This window comes from Saccoglossus kowalevskii, chromosome 7 (genome assembly GCF_978046115.1).
Source record: "Saccoglossus kowalevskii chromosome 7, keSacKowa6.1, whole genome shotgun sequence".
Lineage (NCBI taxonomy): Eukaryota > Metazoa > Hemichordata > Enteropneusta > Harrimaniidae > Saccoglossus > Saccoglossus kowalevskii.
In genome coordinates, this window is record NC_140647.1 from 38,287,199 (window position 1) to 38,304,856 (window position 17,658).

The 17,658-nt window shown below is 34.0% G+C and overlaps 2 protein-coding genes, 1 long non-coding RNA gene and 2 pseudogenes across 3 annotated transcripts in view; 3 read left to right on the forward strand and 2 right to left on the reverse strand.

The window, feature by feature from the left end:
• The window catches only part of LOC146740971 (mpv17-like protein), a 77,724-nt gene extending 77,061 nt beyond the window's left edge, over positions 1-663 (forward strand). Inside the window, exon 4 of the mRNA XM_085501548.1 lies at positions 165-663. Coding sequence (XP_085357674.1) covers positions 165-182 — 18 coding nt within the window. The 3' untranslated portion in view covers positions 183-663. The remainder of the gene's footprint in view (positions 1-164) is intronic.
• Positions 592-17,658, reverse strand: part of LOC100372753 (ubiquitin carboxyl-terminal hydrolase MINDY-2-like) — a 54,934-nt gene continuing 37,867 nt past the window's right edge. Inside the window, exons 8-9 of the mRNA XM_085501546.1 lie at positions 5,899-6,046; positions 592-5,028 (exon numbers count right to left, since the gene is read on the reverse strand). Coding sequence (XP_085357672.1) covers positions 5,002-5,028; positions 5,899-6,046 — 175 coding nt within the window. The 3' untranslated portion in view covers positions 592-5,001. The remainder of the gene's footprint in view (positions 5,029-5,898; positions 6,047-17,658) is intronic.
• On the forward strand, positions 2,859-2,978 carry LOC144355142 (5S ribosomal RNA; annotated as a pseudogene).
• On the forward strand, positions 3,177-3,294 carry LOC144355144 (5S ribosomal RNA; annotated as a pseudogene).
• Positions 13,855-14,830, reverse strand: LOC146740972 (uncharacterized). The gene is made up of 2 exons (XR_014929942.1): positions 14,378-14,830; positions 13,855-14,099 (listed from the first exon to the last, which is right to left on the reverse strand). It is a non-coding gene; the product is annotated as an uncharacterized LOC146740972 (long non-coding RNA).

The following is a 17,658-nucleotide window of genomic DNA, read 5'->3' on the forward strand; positions in this document are numbered from 1 at the left end:
TTTTGTAAGCACAAAGAAAAACATATAAACGATTTTGATGAACATTTTTCAGCAACTATAATTTTTAGTTTGTGCCATTATTGCTTTGTTACTATGTAGTAAACTTCTCTAGTGACACATTGTATGATCACCTTTCATTAACATTTACACACTTGTTCTTGCAGGATATGAAGGTGAAATGAAGCCCTATGTAACACTGTGTCACTAGAATTTCACGTCGACTGTGCAACAACTTTCAGTTTGCAGTTACAACCTCACAGTAAACAAACATAACTGCCTTGGCATATTTTATGTATACCACTTGACACCGTCTGTATAGGCATATTTTATGTACATCATAGTTATGTTGTAGTACCTTCGGCCAAAGTATCATTTCATGTACTGGAAGAATAGTGCCCTCAGATGATATGGTAAATAGAGGGCACATTATAAGGCTAGAAATTAGTGTGGACATGAATTCTTACACACACTTATTTATCAGAAACATCACAGCATCAATTTTCTCAAATTTTTAATTCATTTGAAATGAAATGATTATATATTCGTTATGAAATAGTGGTTGTGAATGTGCAATAAGATTGACACAATGTAGAAGATGACAATAGACAGCTTTATTACTCAGTGGAATATAGAGTGAAATAAATAATTTATAATTCATAAAATAACACATCTGTGACAGAAATCTATACAGAAAAAAAGGAGACTTTGAAGTTGGACATCTACATGATAAACCTTCTCGGCCTAAATAAATGGCAGACAAATGGTCATTTTTATTGAGTCACTGAAAGAGTGCGTAAATTACATTTTGTACAAATATGGTGAAGCATCTTGAAAGTTTTTGAAATAATGATTTCAAGAATGTATGATGAACAAAAATATACAAGAAGCACTACAAATATGTATTTGATTGTAAAACCTAAACTATCAATATTAACACATGGCAAAGTAATAATTATGCCCCCTTCCGCCCCAATATGCATGAAAACAGATTATTTCTATAGTGACATTTCAGGGAGTGTGACCACTAGATTTAAATAAACTTTCATTTCACTGTGACCTCATTCAACTTATAATGCTGAAGTGAACAAAGCTCAAAAAAAAATATCCTGTTATAAAAACATATAAATAACAAGTCATTGTCAATGACACGTCCCCGTTCCATTCATATTTGAGTGACATATACATTCAAAGCAGATCATGACCGAAATGCACCTGCATATGTACAACACATTGTGCTAAATCTGAACAAAATCCATCCATGCATGACTGAGATCCGGTTCTGGAATTGTGAAAATACGTGATTTTGATGCATTTTCGGCCTTAAAATGGCCATCATTCCGCTATTGTTAAGCAGATCATGAAACAAATGCACATATCTATTTGTGACATGATGCACCATGTGTGTGTGAAGTTTGAACTTGATCAATCCAGACATGTCTTGGATACGGATCCAGAACTGAATTCTTTAACAAAATGGCCGCCAGTTGGCCATTTCGAACTTGATCCGAAAAAAAAAAGACGTGCATCAAGGTTCTATTATGTTTAATGTATGTACCAAATTTGAACAAAATCCATCCATGCATAACTGAGATACGAGTCCGGAATGGTGAAAATGTGCGATTTCAATGCATTTTCGGCCTTAAAGCGGCCGCCATTTGGCTATCGTTAATGAGATCATGAAACAAATGCACATACATATTTGTGACATGATGTACCTTGTGTCTGTGAAGTTTGAACTCGATCAATCCAAGCATGTCTCAGATACGGATCCAGAACTGAATTCTTTAAAACAAAATGGCTGCCAGTCGGCCATTTCGAACCCGATCCAAAAAAAAAATGACGTGCATCAAGGTCCTATTATGTTTAATGTATGTACCAAATTTGAACAAAATCCGTCCATGCATAACTGAGATCCGGGTCCGGAATGGTGAAAATGTGCGATTTTGATGCATTTTCGGCCTTAAAATGGCCGCTATTCGGCTATCGTTAATCGGATCATGAAAAAAATGCAAGTGCATATGTCCCATATAATGTGTGATGTATGAGTGAAGTTTGAACTTAATCGGTCCATGCATGTTCGAGATACAGGTGATCACGGACGGACGCACACAGGGCAAAACATAAGTCCCTGTTTTCGGACTGCGTCCGAACGGGGACTAATAATAAATACAGACTATAATCAATATAACAAAGACAAATAAGTGAGCTTATTCACTCAAGTTTTTAACATGTAATTGACAGGAATGACAGTCTTTCTTGATGGTGTTAGTGGAACAGTCAGGCCCATATACCTATGATGTACAATAATCTTCAGAATAATATTTCTGATGTTCTGTCAGATCTATTATGTTAATATCACCAATGCCAGACACTAACACTGTAAACTATATTCGTTTACCACAGTTGATAAAAATGAATGATTCTTGTGGGATGTTATAACTGGCCAAAAAAAAGGGTTTGCTTCTTGTTATCACACAACCACCAGTTTGAAACCCATGCCTCACACATTTTTTCAATCAATTTTCCATATTGGTGAAGTGCAGCACATATGGTAGAATCTGGAAATGTTTATTTTCGGTTTTAGAAAATGTTTCGTGAATCTAAATCATCTTATAATGTATGAGTGTTCAATAATTGTTATTGAAATATTGATAATCTTAATGCAAAACAAAATTAAAAATTGCATCATTTTCACTGGGACGAGAAGCAACACCTTTTTTTATGGCTTAAAAACAAAAAATAAAATAAAACATAACAAATATAAACAAGGTGTAAAAGTTTCAAAACAAAGTAGATAAAAAATACTCCTATGTGCTGAGGTAGTGAAGGCAAAGATTGAATGTAACCAATTGAATTCAGCCTACTGCCAAACCATTGCAGAATACACCAGTTCTCGTCCGATCACTGATGTTAAGCTACATTGGGCGTGGTTAGTACTTGCATGGGAGACCGGCTGGGAATACCACGTGCAGTAGACTCATCAACATTTTTATTCCACCGTACATACTAACTTTTTCCCAGGATTTTTTGTCTCGCCGAAGCATTAAATGACATTCAATTCCGACGAATATTCAACCTACTGCCAAACCATTGCAGAATACACCAGTTCTCATCCGATCACTGATGTTAAACTGCATCGGAAGCATTAAATGACATCCAATTCCGACGAATATTCAGCCTACTGCCAAACCATTGCAGAATACACCAGTTCTCGTTCGATCACTGAAGGTAAGCTGCATCGGGCGTGATTAGTACTTGCATGGGACACTGGCTGAATACCGCGTGCAGTAGGCTCATCAACATTTTTATTCCACCGTACATACTAACTTTTTCCCGGGATTTTCTGAACACATGTATAATGAATATATAAAATTTGAACATAGTCAGTCAAAGCATGTCAGAGATATGGCTCTAGAAGCCTATTCATTAAAACAAAATGGCCACTAGTCAGCCATTCTGAATCGAATCTAAAAAATAAAATAACGTGCATCAGGAACCCGTAATGTCTACTGTATGTACCAAGTTTGAACAAAATCCAATCGAAATGCCAGAAATGCTTGATATTCACTGACTGCCCACCATTTGACCATTTTTAATAGGATCGTCAAACCAATATATCTGTATATCTATGACATGATGTATAATGAATATTTATAATTTGAACATAATCAGTCACAGCAAGTCAGAGATATGACACTAGAACCACATTCATTAAAACAAAATGGCTGCCAGTTGGCCATTTTGAATCTTATCTGAAAAACAAAATGATGTGCATCAAGGTCCTATAATGTCCAACGTATATACCAAGTTTAAACAAAATCCATCTGTAAACAGCTGAGAAATGCTTGATTTTGATGATTTTTAGAACAAAAATGGCTGCCATTCGGCCATCTTGAATCAGATCGTGAAACAAATTGATGTGTATATGTATAATATCATGTATGATGTATGTGTGAAGTTTGATTGTGATTGGTCCAGGCATTTCTAAGATACAGGTTCGGACGCACAGATGCACGCACGCATGGACGCACAGAGGTCAAAGCATAAGTCCATGTTTTCAGACTGCGTCCAAACGGGGACTAAAAATAAATTAATTACAAATTAAGAGAACTGAAATTCTGCACTGAATCACATTCACTCTACTAGGACTGTGACTGAATTGTAAGGAATGTTGGGACTAAGTTGATAGGTCATAGGTCCGTATACATAAGTTAATGACATCATTTCAGTTACTGGTAAGTGAAACTTATTGGTTGTTGAGATGCAGCAGAGAATTTAAAAACGTTCCTAAATTATGCAAATTATTTATTGTGCATACATTGCCACAAAAATAATCAGTTTTATAAACCACTATGTAAAAATACATTTACCTCTGAGTCTATAATTAATGTCATCAAAGAGTGCATCAAAATATATACCTGGAAGAAAACTAGAAATTGGCTTGTTGGCAAATTTAGTAATTATAACATGCAAATCTGCTAGTTGTCATGCAAATTTAGTTATTGATAAACACAGCTCTGTTGATTATCAGCCAAAAAATCGTATAGCACTTTCATGGAAAAATCATTAGTTCTTTAATGTACTCTGACATATACTCATAACATTTTTAAATTAGGTAAATAACAAACTGAAATGTTCCAAAAACTGAACTGGTCATTCAAAAGCACCCATATATCAAATTTCATGATAAGTTTTTTTTGAAAACATATCTATAAAAATTTTAACTTTGCTAATTATTGTGCAAAATAGATAAATAAAAAATACAAATTTGAAAATTACTCCAGACATTTATTGTTCAATGAAATCTGTCTTTAGATACCAGTGGAATAAACTCACACACAGACAGTGCAAACACAAGGACTACCTTCAGCACATAGGAGTAAAAAATAATAACAAGCACAATTAAAAAAGAAAGGTTTTCATGCAAGCCACAGGTGCATGTCATTACATCAATACACAAGACAACTCCATCATAACATCAGCATGTAGGTCAGCGCCATCTTACAACAATGTACAGGATTTGTCCGGCTGGAAAGTAAAGAGAATGACAAATATTTATGCAAGTCCAATGTTTATGTAACAATATTTATGTACCTAAATATGTGTCTAGATCATAAATGTCTTTAAGCAGCATAATTCTGATTTCTCGTACGCACAACATTTCACCACTACCTTCATATATATTTATACCATATATTCTTTCTCCCCCAAGATTTAGCTTCCAAATAGTTTTAAATGTATTACATGTATTTTGTTTGTGCATATTTTTTTTATTTAGTTTATTTATTTATCTATTTAGCCAGTATTTATCAAATTGAAGATGTATTTCCTGTCAACAGGCCCTGGACCCAATTACAGATGCAGAGTTAATATTTATTAACCAAGCACATTGTATTGTCCGCTGTAACTACCATATCCAAACAGCTTCTGTTGCCCTAAGTGTCAGTTATAGTAGTTGTAGTTTTCATCTATAACACCATTACTTCATGTAGCTTACAGCTACAATACAACCTACAACTTTTGCTGTTCTCTCATTCTAATATGCTAACGTTTCAAATAGGGGAGGGGGGCTCTCTGTGAGAATGGTCGAGGGTAGTCTGGTAAAACACATTCTTAGACAGATTTTACCTATCCTATATTCAGTCTGTTATGTATGCCCCAGCAACGTTCCCCCTCCTAATTTTGCCAAATAAATACCTTTTAACTTGTTGTGTTCTAAATTATTGTAAAATATGTATGTTGAAGTTGAACTTAAAGATGCTAAATACTGTATATGGTGCACAATACACACACTGTAAATGAATACCTTAGTGGCAAGTTCTATTTGTAGTAATTTATTCAAACCAGACTGTGTTATACTATACGGTTCCTATCAAATCACTTGATACATGTACTTACTTCTTCACGTCTCCTCTGTTGTCTTGCTTGGTGTTGCTGTTGCTGATGCTGTTGTTGTTGCTGCTGTTGTTGCTGATTTTCTAATTGTTGTTGGATCTGAGCAGCTCGTAGATTTTCTTCTTCCTGTAGCTGCAATGCCAAGTCATGGCTAAAAACAAATATGAAAGTATAGTCAATATGCATTCTCAGAAAGAGCAGAATAAAGAGACACATTGTAACTATTACAAGCTTGTTTGTTCTTTAATTAATATCTAGGATATTGAATAAAGAGTAAAAATTTAGGATGGATCCAAACTAATGATGCACTAATAATCCTTGCTGAGAAGAATTAAGAATACCTGATAGAACATTATAAGATAAACTTGTGCAGCAATATATCTAAGCAAAATTTGTCAATAAAAATACTGGCTAACTTTTTGATGGAAAAAATACTTCTCAATTTCTGTTGGTAAAATAATTTATATCACATAATCAAAATGATATCAGGTTACTACACAATCTACCATAACAATTTTGCCTACTTTAGAAATTCAACCTAATTATTTAGCAGATTTTCGATCTATCATATAATTCTGCCTTTTTAGTTCTCATATTTTTTTTCTTGGACGAATAGTTTAACTATAATTAATGAAAACAAAAACTGTTGTAAAAATGCTGAAATCTGCCATATTTTCTAGAACACGAGTTGACCTACCATGGTGAACTTTGACCTGATAGGTCATAATTGCCATTAACCAATCAGAACACCAAAGGTACTTCCGACCTGAATAAGGATGGTAGCAAAAATGGTATCCCGGAAGTTAATTTATTATTAAAGTCACACTAATCTGTTGGCATCGACTTTTGCTGCATGAAGTAATTAAAGAGGCGATTTAAACTTTGGTTTTTGAGAACAAATGATGCCCATACATGCTATCTAATGATTTTGTAATCATTGATTTTTACTCAAAATTTTAACATGATTTGGTATTTCAAAAAACATTTTTCAAAACCTATTTACTAAAACGGGGGTCAAAATATTTACTTTAATTTAAAGTATTTGAAAAAATATTTCAATAACAGCTCAGTTGTTCAGCATAAGCAGTATAAATGTCTTCATTCTGTGTACTTACTTCTATGTCTAACAAATGTTTTTAATTTAGACAAATTTTATTTAACCGTTATTTTGAAAATAATACATGCTAGTCACACCAAAATTTAGTTGACATTTCATTGTGATTGGTGTAATTTCTGGGTTTGAATTATTGTAAGTTATTGTAACCACAAGAAGACAATTTTAGGTGAAATTTCACAAACATCTTCACAAAAGGTTGATTAAATACAAAAGTTTGAGAAATATCGGATAAAAAACATTTTTGAATTATGGTAAACCACAAGTCATTTTCCCTTTATATACTATATATGGGCAAGGTGAAACCTTTGAGAGATGTTACAATAAATTAGATGTTTTATAAACATTCAATTGAAAGGATTTTAGTTGATACCGTGCTCAACCGTGTTAACACAAACGCCCATCCCCACTTTTGCGCAATTTTAATATTCAGGGTCACATTATTTATTATTATTATTATTATTATTATTATTATTATTATTATTATTATTATTATTATAAGATTACTAGAATTGTTATTATTATTGGTGAAATAAAATCATAAATCACATTCAGCAAAGCACCCACCCCTTTAAAATGCCACTAATTTAAAACTTGGTCTTTGATCATTGCTTAAAGGGGAACTAAATAGAGCCTAATTTGGTGTTTTTTTTTATTTATCAAGTTATGTATATTGATTATAAATTAAAAAAAAAAAAAATGATGATTTAAATATGAGAAACCATAAGCATGCGAAGGACTTCCATTTGCGCCATCTTGCCATAAAAAACGACCTCATGAGGTATAAATAGGAAAGGTAACAAAATCACAAAAAAAAAAAAAATGTTTATCTTCAAAGTTATGATGATTTAAATATGAGAAACCATAAACCTGCGAACCTCCGTTTGCGCCATCTTGCCATAAAAAAACGCCCTCATGTATAAACAGGAAAGGTAACAAAGCATGATGACGAAATAGTATCTGAGTAAATATAAGCAACTTAGGGAGCCATAGTTGGTTGTACTGGTGAATTGACTTCTAGTCTAGGTTGTTTTGACTTTTACGTTAATGTTATTTACAAGCATATCAACATGCAAACATTATGGATGTGCGATTGATCGAGACAGCCAACTAACTGTCTAATAAATGCTGTTTCCAGTACTGCACTGTGCGTGCAAATTATTTCAAAGTCTGGATGCTGGAGTATGCAATCTTGAGTTCGTAGGGTGGTGGGGGAAACATTTTCGTCCATGTATTCACGGGGCTGCTCTGGCAAATCATGGGACAATTGTCACAGGAACACCAAGCAGATTGTTCACAGACCGTGTAATTTGAAATAAAACTACAATCCGAACAAGGGGATCGTCGACGTCAGATAGACTCTCATCTCACACTGGACTGATCTGAATCTTCACACTATACCGTACTTCCCTGATCATGGGCATGAACATGTAAGGGAAAAGTAAGGGATGAGCTTATACTCGAGGACTAACTCAGAAAAGATGATTTTGTTTTCGAGTTAAACACTGTAACCATCTTTTCAACAACGAAAAATTATTAAAAAAAATTATTCATTCACCATGCCAGGCCCAGGAAAATAATACTTCTGCATCATTGATTTCCATGACACTTACAATGAAGAAACAAAAATGTTCATAACAAACACACATTTTATTCCAATACCATTTACATACCGTCTCAATTTACGGTGAAATAATGGGTAGGGTCTGCGGGGAACAGTCCAAGGCATTTATTTTAACGCAATGCAGAAGTGAATTACTGCAATGTTAAAATGCGATCTGTAGCACTGATTGCAACAAGAAGAACGATGACTTTTTTCAATAACAACAGACGATTCACAATTTCCAAAAAAGTAAACGACGGTTAATAGTAACCATGGGTAAACTGAGTGTGAAGGAAGAATTTAAACACCTTTCTCGGTCGCCAACATGTCACATCGTTCAAACCCTAGGCCTTTCATGATAGTCTCAAAGTAAACCATGCCCAATAACCAAGTACATGTCTTAACGATCACATTTTTGGCTTTTCGAAAGCTACTACTCAAAGAAATATGGATTACTTCAAACAGCGTCCGGATAACTTTCGGAAATTCCGTCGCGTTTCGGAAAGATTTAATTTTCACAACTTTTGAATATTTATTCATACTTTTAGGCTAGTGAGGAGGTTATAATAATTTTTCATTTCACTTTAACTCTGTTTTTTTCACCCCTCAGACCCCTTTGAAAAGTCACTTCTGGCCATTGTAATGGCCACTTTTTTTTTTAATGGCCAGAATACCAACCAGAAATTTTTTAATGGTCAAAATATTGGCCAGTATTTTCAAACTGGTAGTTATAATGACCACTATTTTTACACTGGTCAGAATAATAGTAATTTTTTATTTAATGATGGAGTGGGTGACAATCTATTTTTTTAATGGGTATTATAATGATCATTTTATTTTTCATTACATGAATAAAATGGTCATTTTTTTTTTTCATGTCACAGATATACCCGGTAATGGCACATGGGGATTGACAGCTCTCCTCTTTTTCCTCACTCGCTTCAGTTTGCTTCAATTTTAAGCCAGTACAATTGTAGGTAAACGTAAAATACAAGATTTTGAAAAATTTGAAATATGGAATTATATATCTTGAAAAAATATGACGTTTTGGGTTAATTTGTTTTTAAAATCACAACAAATCATGCACTTGATACTGTTGACTTAATAATATATAGTATAATGCAATAGGTTATTGAACATAGAAGATGACCCGTTTTCAAAATTCGGCCTAAACCCTTATCACGGGCGCTAACGAAGTGTGTGCAAACATTGAGCCCAGGCTAATCACCCAAAATACCATTGTACTTGATGTCCATTTGAAAATTTAACTATTATATTCATAACTATTCTTATTCATAACTATACTAAACTTGACAATCAATACAAGCACATTCTGTGACATTATTCTTGAGATAAAAATGGACTGACAATGAGACTCTGTACTACATCCTGTTCTTATAAAGGCAATATCCAGCATTTTAATACCTTGAACAAACAAACAAACAAGACATTCACTACTGAACCTTTGAAAAGTGTGCAACCCCCAAAATACTCAGCAACTGACTTTCCACCAAAAAAAGTCACATAAACAGCTGGTTACTCCAAAAAGTCACATAAACAGCGAGTTATTAATCCGAAAAAAGAGCCTGTCTTTATGAGTGGGGTTAAGCTCAAACATAAACAAAATTCCCATTTTAATAATGACAAAAAACTAAAGTTTAGTCTTCAAATACACCCAAACTATAACATTTTAAACTTTTCATAACATGTGTTATAAACTGTAGAAGTTTATGTTGAAGGGTTGATGGAAGGTGATTTTAAAGTGGCTAAGACACAGTCAACTAAAAAATACCCATGATGCTCTGCTTTATTTTTATATTTTGCTATTTTCTCTATTATGAATGGTTTAATGTGATATGAAAATTATCTGTGAAAATATTCCACGACTACTGCATGTGTACAAAACTGGGTTGGGTGGTTCAGTAAGTTATATGGGGGAGGGGGTCTAGCATAGAGCTCCATGTGTGTAGCTAGCTGACTTAGCAGTGAATGGCATGTTTTTTTGTTCACGGTATTATAATGCTGGACAATAATAGTGTTCATGCTACATGAAGTACTGACTAAGATTTTAGCTGATGTTTGCATTTTGACTAGACCCAATTGCATCCATGCATTGGGAGGGCCAGTCCTTAGCACGGGGGCTAAGGGGCGCTGTTTACGAACGCAAAATTTCTGCTGCTGACATGTTTCATTCTAATTTATGAAGCGAAGTGCACTGGAACACGAGCGTAGACAGACCGACTTATTTGGATGCACAGGAACAGTATATAACGGCGTTACAGAATGCAGAGTTTTATTAGTGCATGTCGTAGACAGCGAACCAAATTGGCGTTGTTGTATGCTCTACTACAGCGACCCAATCAGTGTGGAAGCGTGTACGGAGTAATTAATGACTGGTGGGATACTAGTAGACGACTTCCCCAGAAGTCGAAGATATGGTGTTTCGCATGCGCACGCATGCCGTTTTGGGGTGTAACGTAAATTGCACATGTGATATTGCTTTTGAGTGTACCAATCAACATCACAAAAATTCCCTTCTAACAACTATCAGCAAACTAGTATCGGAAGCACCACAATGGTTTAAAAAAAACAATTGAAAAAACTGGTGATGATATTAATAAAAAAAATAAGCATTATAAATCAATAAAACATGGAAAAGGAATGAAAAAAAAAATATTAAGGGAGAGAAATATATGGTGGTTGTTTCGATAATTTGTGGTTGGTTTATTTCGGTTAACAGTGTAGTTATGGCACTGTACCATTGCTGTTTAATTGTTTGTTCATAATTGCTGTCTCCCTTGGGAAACAAGTTTGGGTGTTCCATGGAGCTAAAAAAAGATCCATGGGTGTTCTTAGCCAGTGCAGAGACCCTCAACACTGTGGCCTGTGCTATAACTGTTGGGCCCTCCTGTGAGTGAACACAATTGGGTATAGCTGATATGCAAACATTTGGGATTCACTTATATCTTAGCCTGTACTTGGTCAAAGTCCCTCTTATGACTATGACTTGGTGTAGCCTGAAACCAGACTACTGTGGATCAGTGATGTTTTGTAATGGATTACCTCCCTGATGAGTACATTTAAATAACAATGGAAACTAGCATATCACTGGCAACACATATAAGGATTTTGGCAAATTTTCACCGTTTTGTATGAAACTATTTTCACAACAACATTAATGTTTTACAATAAATTATATCAAACATATGTATAATTTAGTAGTATTAAAACTTTTTAAGTTTTTTTGAATTAAGAATGCACCAATCTTACTAGGAATCTATTCAAATCTAACCCTTAGTATGCTAATTTAATAATGGCTCATCAAAGGTATTGAATTACTGAACACACATCTTTGCATAGTTTCCAAAACTAAAATATTATTTCATGCTCTGGCCCCTCTCATGTAACAGTTTAAGAATACGTACATTATTTAAAATCATTTTAAAAATGCGACTGGAATGTCCAGGCCCAAACTTCTGCTGCTGCAACATCCGTCCATTCTTGCATATACATGCAATTGTTTCTCTGAGATTCTGCATGCAACCAGTTTATTTTTTGAACTGAATAACAGATTCCTAGAAGTTTATTTTGACATTTCCAAATAACACTATATATAATTTAACAATTTCAGGAATAGATTAGATTGCTTGCTATTCCATTAGAAACTCTTACTTCCAAGTGTGATTTTCAACAAGCGTTCATATGTTTAGCTAACCCATGGAGGTAGAAAAGAGAAGGAGTGAGGACGCTATTGTTTCCGCTGGTTTCATGATGCTTTGGATTTGTTTACTCACATACACATTGTAATTAGTTTGCAAACACGCTGTACAATGTCACAGTTAATCGGCTTACGTGTTTCGGCTGTATTCGGAAGCTTCACGAAGATTCTCAACGCACTGCGCATGCCCAAACAGATAACAATAATACAAAATGCAGCGAAAGACGTACGCTGAGTGTACTCAACGCCCGAAATCTATTACAACAAAATGCGCGATTTTAAACATCTGCACAGTTCTGCACACCAATGAAAAATGACTCGTCAAAACATCTTGTTATAATCTTATCATGTATCTTTAAATTTCACTGCGGAAATTTGCGGGATTTTTTTAATCAATGTCCAAAGTTGGACGACTATTGTGATGAAAAATATCAGAAAAGAAGTAATCACACATCTTGGTAGTGTCCGTATGCAGAATTTCCGGTACCTACAAGTGTGAAATGACCTTTGTGATGCGATAAAGGTCATTGCGCATGCACAATTCTTTTATTTATGGTTTGCGCATTCAATTTTATAGACGATGCTTAAACGGAATTTATTTTTTTCAGTTCTACTCTCGTTTTCTTGTGTAAATAAGCGGCTATCATCATGTAGATAAAACGACTTCAAAACAAAAACAATAAGTGGCTTAACCAGAGCGAAGACAAAGGATGTTTATAAGATTAACATTGGCTTAAATAGCGTCCTCACTCCTTCTCTTTTCTACCTCCATGGCTAACCAAAGGGAAACAAAAGCATAGTGACAGGAAGTCAACACAGCAGAAAGTATGACAAAGGTTTACACTTCAAAAATGACTGGAAAGTAAATAATTTATAACCAAAGACCATCTATGCATAAACAACTAAAGATCTGGGAGGTACAGCTTTGCAAAGTAAAAAAGTCATATGGGGGGAGGGGGGGGGGGTTAAAACATTGCTTCAAACACAGTCCCTCTATCGCTGTGCTTCAAAACATCATCTTAATTATTCAGCTCAGTGTACAAATACATAAAGTACAGAAATTGGATAATTAATGAAAACATTAGACAAAACAAGAATATGTAAGCAATATTAAAAGTATGCCATGTTTTGTTTTGTTTTGTTTTGTTTTTGAAAAATCATGATGTAGTGCACAGCCATACAGACTGTTTTAGTGGATAATAATATTTTAGGTTTGCAATGTCATACTCCTCCAGATATTCATCAAGTTTTCTTGAGAGGCGATTAGCTTAAGGAGGGGGCTGTGCAAAATGTTTTTTCTCCTCTTTGTTTTTGTGCTATTCTTTTTCTAGTGTAAAATATTTTTTCTCAAAGATGTAGGCGTGTCAAATTTGTTCATGTTTTTGATCTCTACAGGATTTTTTCAATAATATTTTCCTGTTAATTATAATTAAGAAGATGAAAGATTGTGGAGTGAGTGTGGGTGTGTACAAAAGGGTCAGCAAGAAGAACTATATAAGATAGCTGAAAATCATGAAATACCAGTTGAAAGATGTCACTTTTATTTGAGGGAAAACATAAAAAAAGGAATGTACAGTAACTCTACACACTTGGAACTTTCAAAATCTGTGTGCAAATGTAAAACTGATAAACATGCAAATGCTAAACCATTGCATCCATCAATACTGGTTAAACTTTTTTTTCCCCTTAACGTCACGTCCATAAATTCTGGTTCTTCAACTTCTTACGTTCCATTTATATAGTATTTCCTTTTTTTAAATTGTCATTATCTGCAAAAAATAATTCAGATTGCTATTAGCTTACAATGACCAGTTTTTAATTAAGACACTTTGTAATCAATTTTGGAAACAAAAATTTGTGGTGTCTGTGTATTCTGGCATATTTCTGTCCTCACAAATAACAATGTGGATAAAATGACATCTTGTGATATGTCAATTTTTCCCCTATGCAACTCAGATATACTTCCAAAAAGATGATACCCGGTACATTCTGATTGAAAAAATATAAATATCAAATAAAACAGAATAACATCAAATTGTTTCCTAACCGAATATATTAAGGGGTTGTGCCATATATACACACAGTTCATCTCTTGAGAGACTAGGACAGTACACAGTCCCTCTGTGGACAGTACATTGCTGTACTTGGGAACCTAATTTCTGAGAACAATAGGGGGATTTAACTTCCTACAAGAGACAAAAGAATGTTATGTAACAATGCAGCTGCATGATTTTGTCTTTCAAAGTAGGAAGTTGTGTACATACAAAATTATAGAGTCCCTCCACAATGGGAATGCCACCATGCATGTACAACTTCATCGATCCCCAGGTACTTTCACAAAATAAATAATTGTATTATAATTATGATCCAATACAATACCATATTTGCTCTAAAATTACATTTGTGGATACTAAATCATGAAAATATTACATATTTCGACCGTTGAAGATCCCTGTAATTTACCTAAGCGCATGTGCTGCTAATAGAGTAATTATGTTAAGTGTAATATTGTTTCTATATTTTTTTTTCAAAATCAAAAAAATGCTATTAAAAATATAAAAACAGTTTAGTTTGAAAAGTGAAATAATGGTATTCGGATGGTTATGATTTAAGCATGACCTTAGAAAACAGGGTCATGCAACTTCTGTCTGAGACAATGTGCAATGTGGGTTATAACCTCCTGTATAATCTCATTAATACATATACATGTACCTAGAAGATTTATACATCTGAAACAGTTTTTACTAGTATTCCCATTAGTCAGTGTATAACAAGTGCACTATGCTATATCTGTTCTAAATATGATGAAAAATCCACTTGTTATAATGACACAAATTTTCTTGGTCATTGTTTACTTTTAGGCAGTTTTGTTTCCTTGCAGAGAAAACTTACCATTTTTGTTTCCCTTTCCTGATTTCATAGTGGAATAAAAATTGTTAATTTTTAGTTTCACTCGCATCAATAGAATGGACTTGGCTATTCAAGTTTTGATCAAATTTAATTTTTCTGATTATATTCCAACCACAAAATTGTCTCATTTTGTGTAGCTACACCCTGGCAGCCATGTTTGGCTTATGAAATAGAAAAAGATGTAACAGTGGTGTTGACATAGCTTTATTATAAGTTTCTCTAAGGTGTTAATTTGGGTAGAGGATTATAACTAAGGTTACATGAAAGGGGTAGCCACAGTAGTATGTCCCTGTTCTCTAAGGTCTATGATTTAAGTAATGTTATACATGTATAGACTAAATATTTTTTTGTCCCAGTTGAGCCAGAGTACCCATGATCAATTTGGCTGACCCAGAAACGCCCAGGACATTTACTGACTGCATACTACACCTTCATTATATTTTGTTTAAGTCTCGCCCATTTGCCCCCTGTATCTTCAATAGTAGTGTTCATGCTACACAAAGTACGGGCTAAGATTTAAGCTAATCTCATATGTTTGAGTTCATGCACAGAAGGAAACAATGGTTAGCACGGGGTAAGGAACGCCCAAACTTATTAAGAATAGGCAAAATCTTCAGAAATTTTAACTATGAGTGCTCAGTAAGAGTAACTAGGAAAGTTAGTTCTACAGTTATAAAACAATACCAAAGCAAATTCAGAAAGTGCAAATTGCAGAATAACAGGAAGTAGCACAGTCTCATCATCGGTACATTTTTTCTTGAGTCAATCTCTCTATATGTGTTAGCGTTGATTGTCATGCAGGAAATGGCACACCAAAATAAAAAGTTATGAATATAGTAGTAAATCTCCTAAATGAACATTAAATACAATGGTTTTTTTAGCCGAGCTAAGCGTTCATGCATGTTTTGTTTTGCCTGTGCTAAGGCTTTGGACTGACCAGATTTACTCTGTACCTAGTATTTCTTAGCCTGTATTCATGCACATTTTTTTAGCACAGGGTAACGTATTGGACCTCTTAGCCTTTGCTAAAGAGCTCTACGTGAATGCTACGAATAAGTGTCTTCTGTTTATTCCTACTTTAGGTGCATACATTCAGGTTCACTTCCCTTTTATATTGATCTCTACAACTCATTCAAATCAAATTGGGCTCAAAGATGAGCAAAGAATATTAGATTCAATTGAAATTTAGTTTAAATCCATGCTAAATTAAAAGTTATTTTGAGTATGAGTTTTACTTTTTTCTTTTGTGCGCAAAGAAAAATGAACTGTTGCACACTGTAGGCATATATCATCTATACTAGTTTACAGGAAAAAGGGATTCTGTATGGTATTTGATGTTATGGGCATAATATATACATGTATAGTTAATACATGATTACTAAATTAGATTTCCCAGTGTACAGTACACTATTGCTGGTATTGTCTGAAGAGAAAAAAAAAACAATATACATAGTCTTCGAAAATTTAAAAAAACAAACATTTTGCAGTCAGTTAAATTATTTTATTAAAATAATTTGAAAACATTGCCATGAATGGAAACAAATTTACGTTGATGTTTTTTTGCAGATTTCAGGAGTTGGAAATAACCTTTGTTTATACTTTTCTTGTATTAACAAACATAGGAGCTAATCCTCATTAACACCTACTTGAGCTTGTTGTTTGACAATTATGAATAATAATGAAGCATTACTTACACAGTGTGCCATGACTGAACAAAAACGAAAGCCCCAAAAGACTATCCTGCTACATAAACAACAACAAAAGTATCTAATATTGTATTGAAGTCATTGTAAAATGGTAAAATAATTACAAATTCATACCTTGATGTGCCAGTTGCAGTACTGCAATCGTCCTATGATTCAACACCATCTAAATACTCCGCAGGTTATGCAGTCCACCAGCAGTCACTGGCATCAGCGTTACTATGAAATTTCACTGGGGATCGAGGCAATATTCGCGAAATTTCATTTAAGTGTACTTGCAAGCGCCAGTAAAACTTGGGAAAAATAAATTCCCACACGTATATTGAGCTCACACGAGGTAGCAGGCTGTTTTCTGGGCCATTATATTTAGAGACATGAACAAAAATACTGGTCATTTTATGTATGTATGTAATGAAAAATAAAATCACCATTATACTGTCCATCAAAAAAAAATGTTCATCAACTCCATCATTTAAAAAGCAATTGTAATTATTCTGACCAGTATAAAAAACATGGGTCATTAAAACCGCCATTTTAAAAACACTGGTAAATATTTTGGCCACTTAAAAAATTCTGGTCAATACTCTGGCCATTAAGAAAATAGTGGCCATTATAATGGCCAGAAGTGACTTTTTAAAGGGGTCTGAGGGGTGTAAAAACAGTGTTAAAGTGAAATGAAGAATTATTATAACCTTCTCACTAACCTAAAAGCACA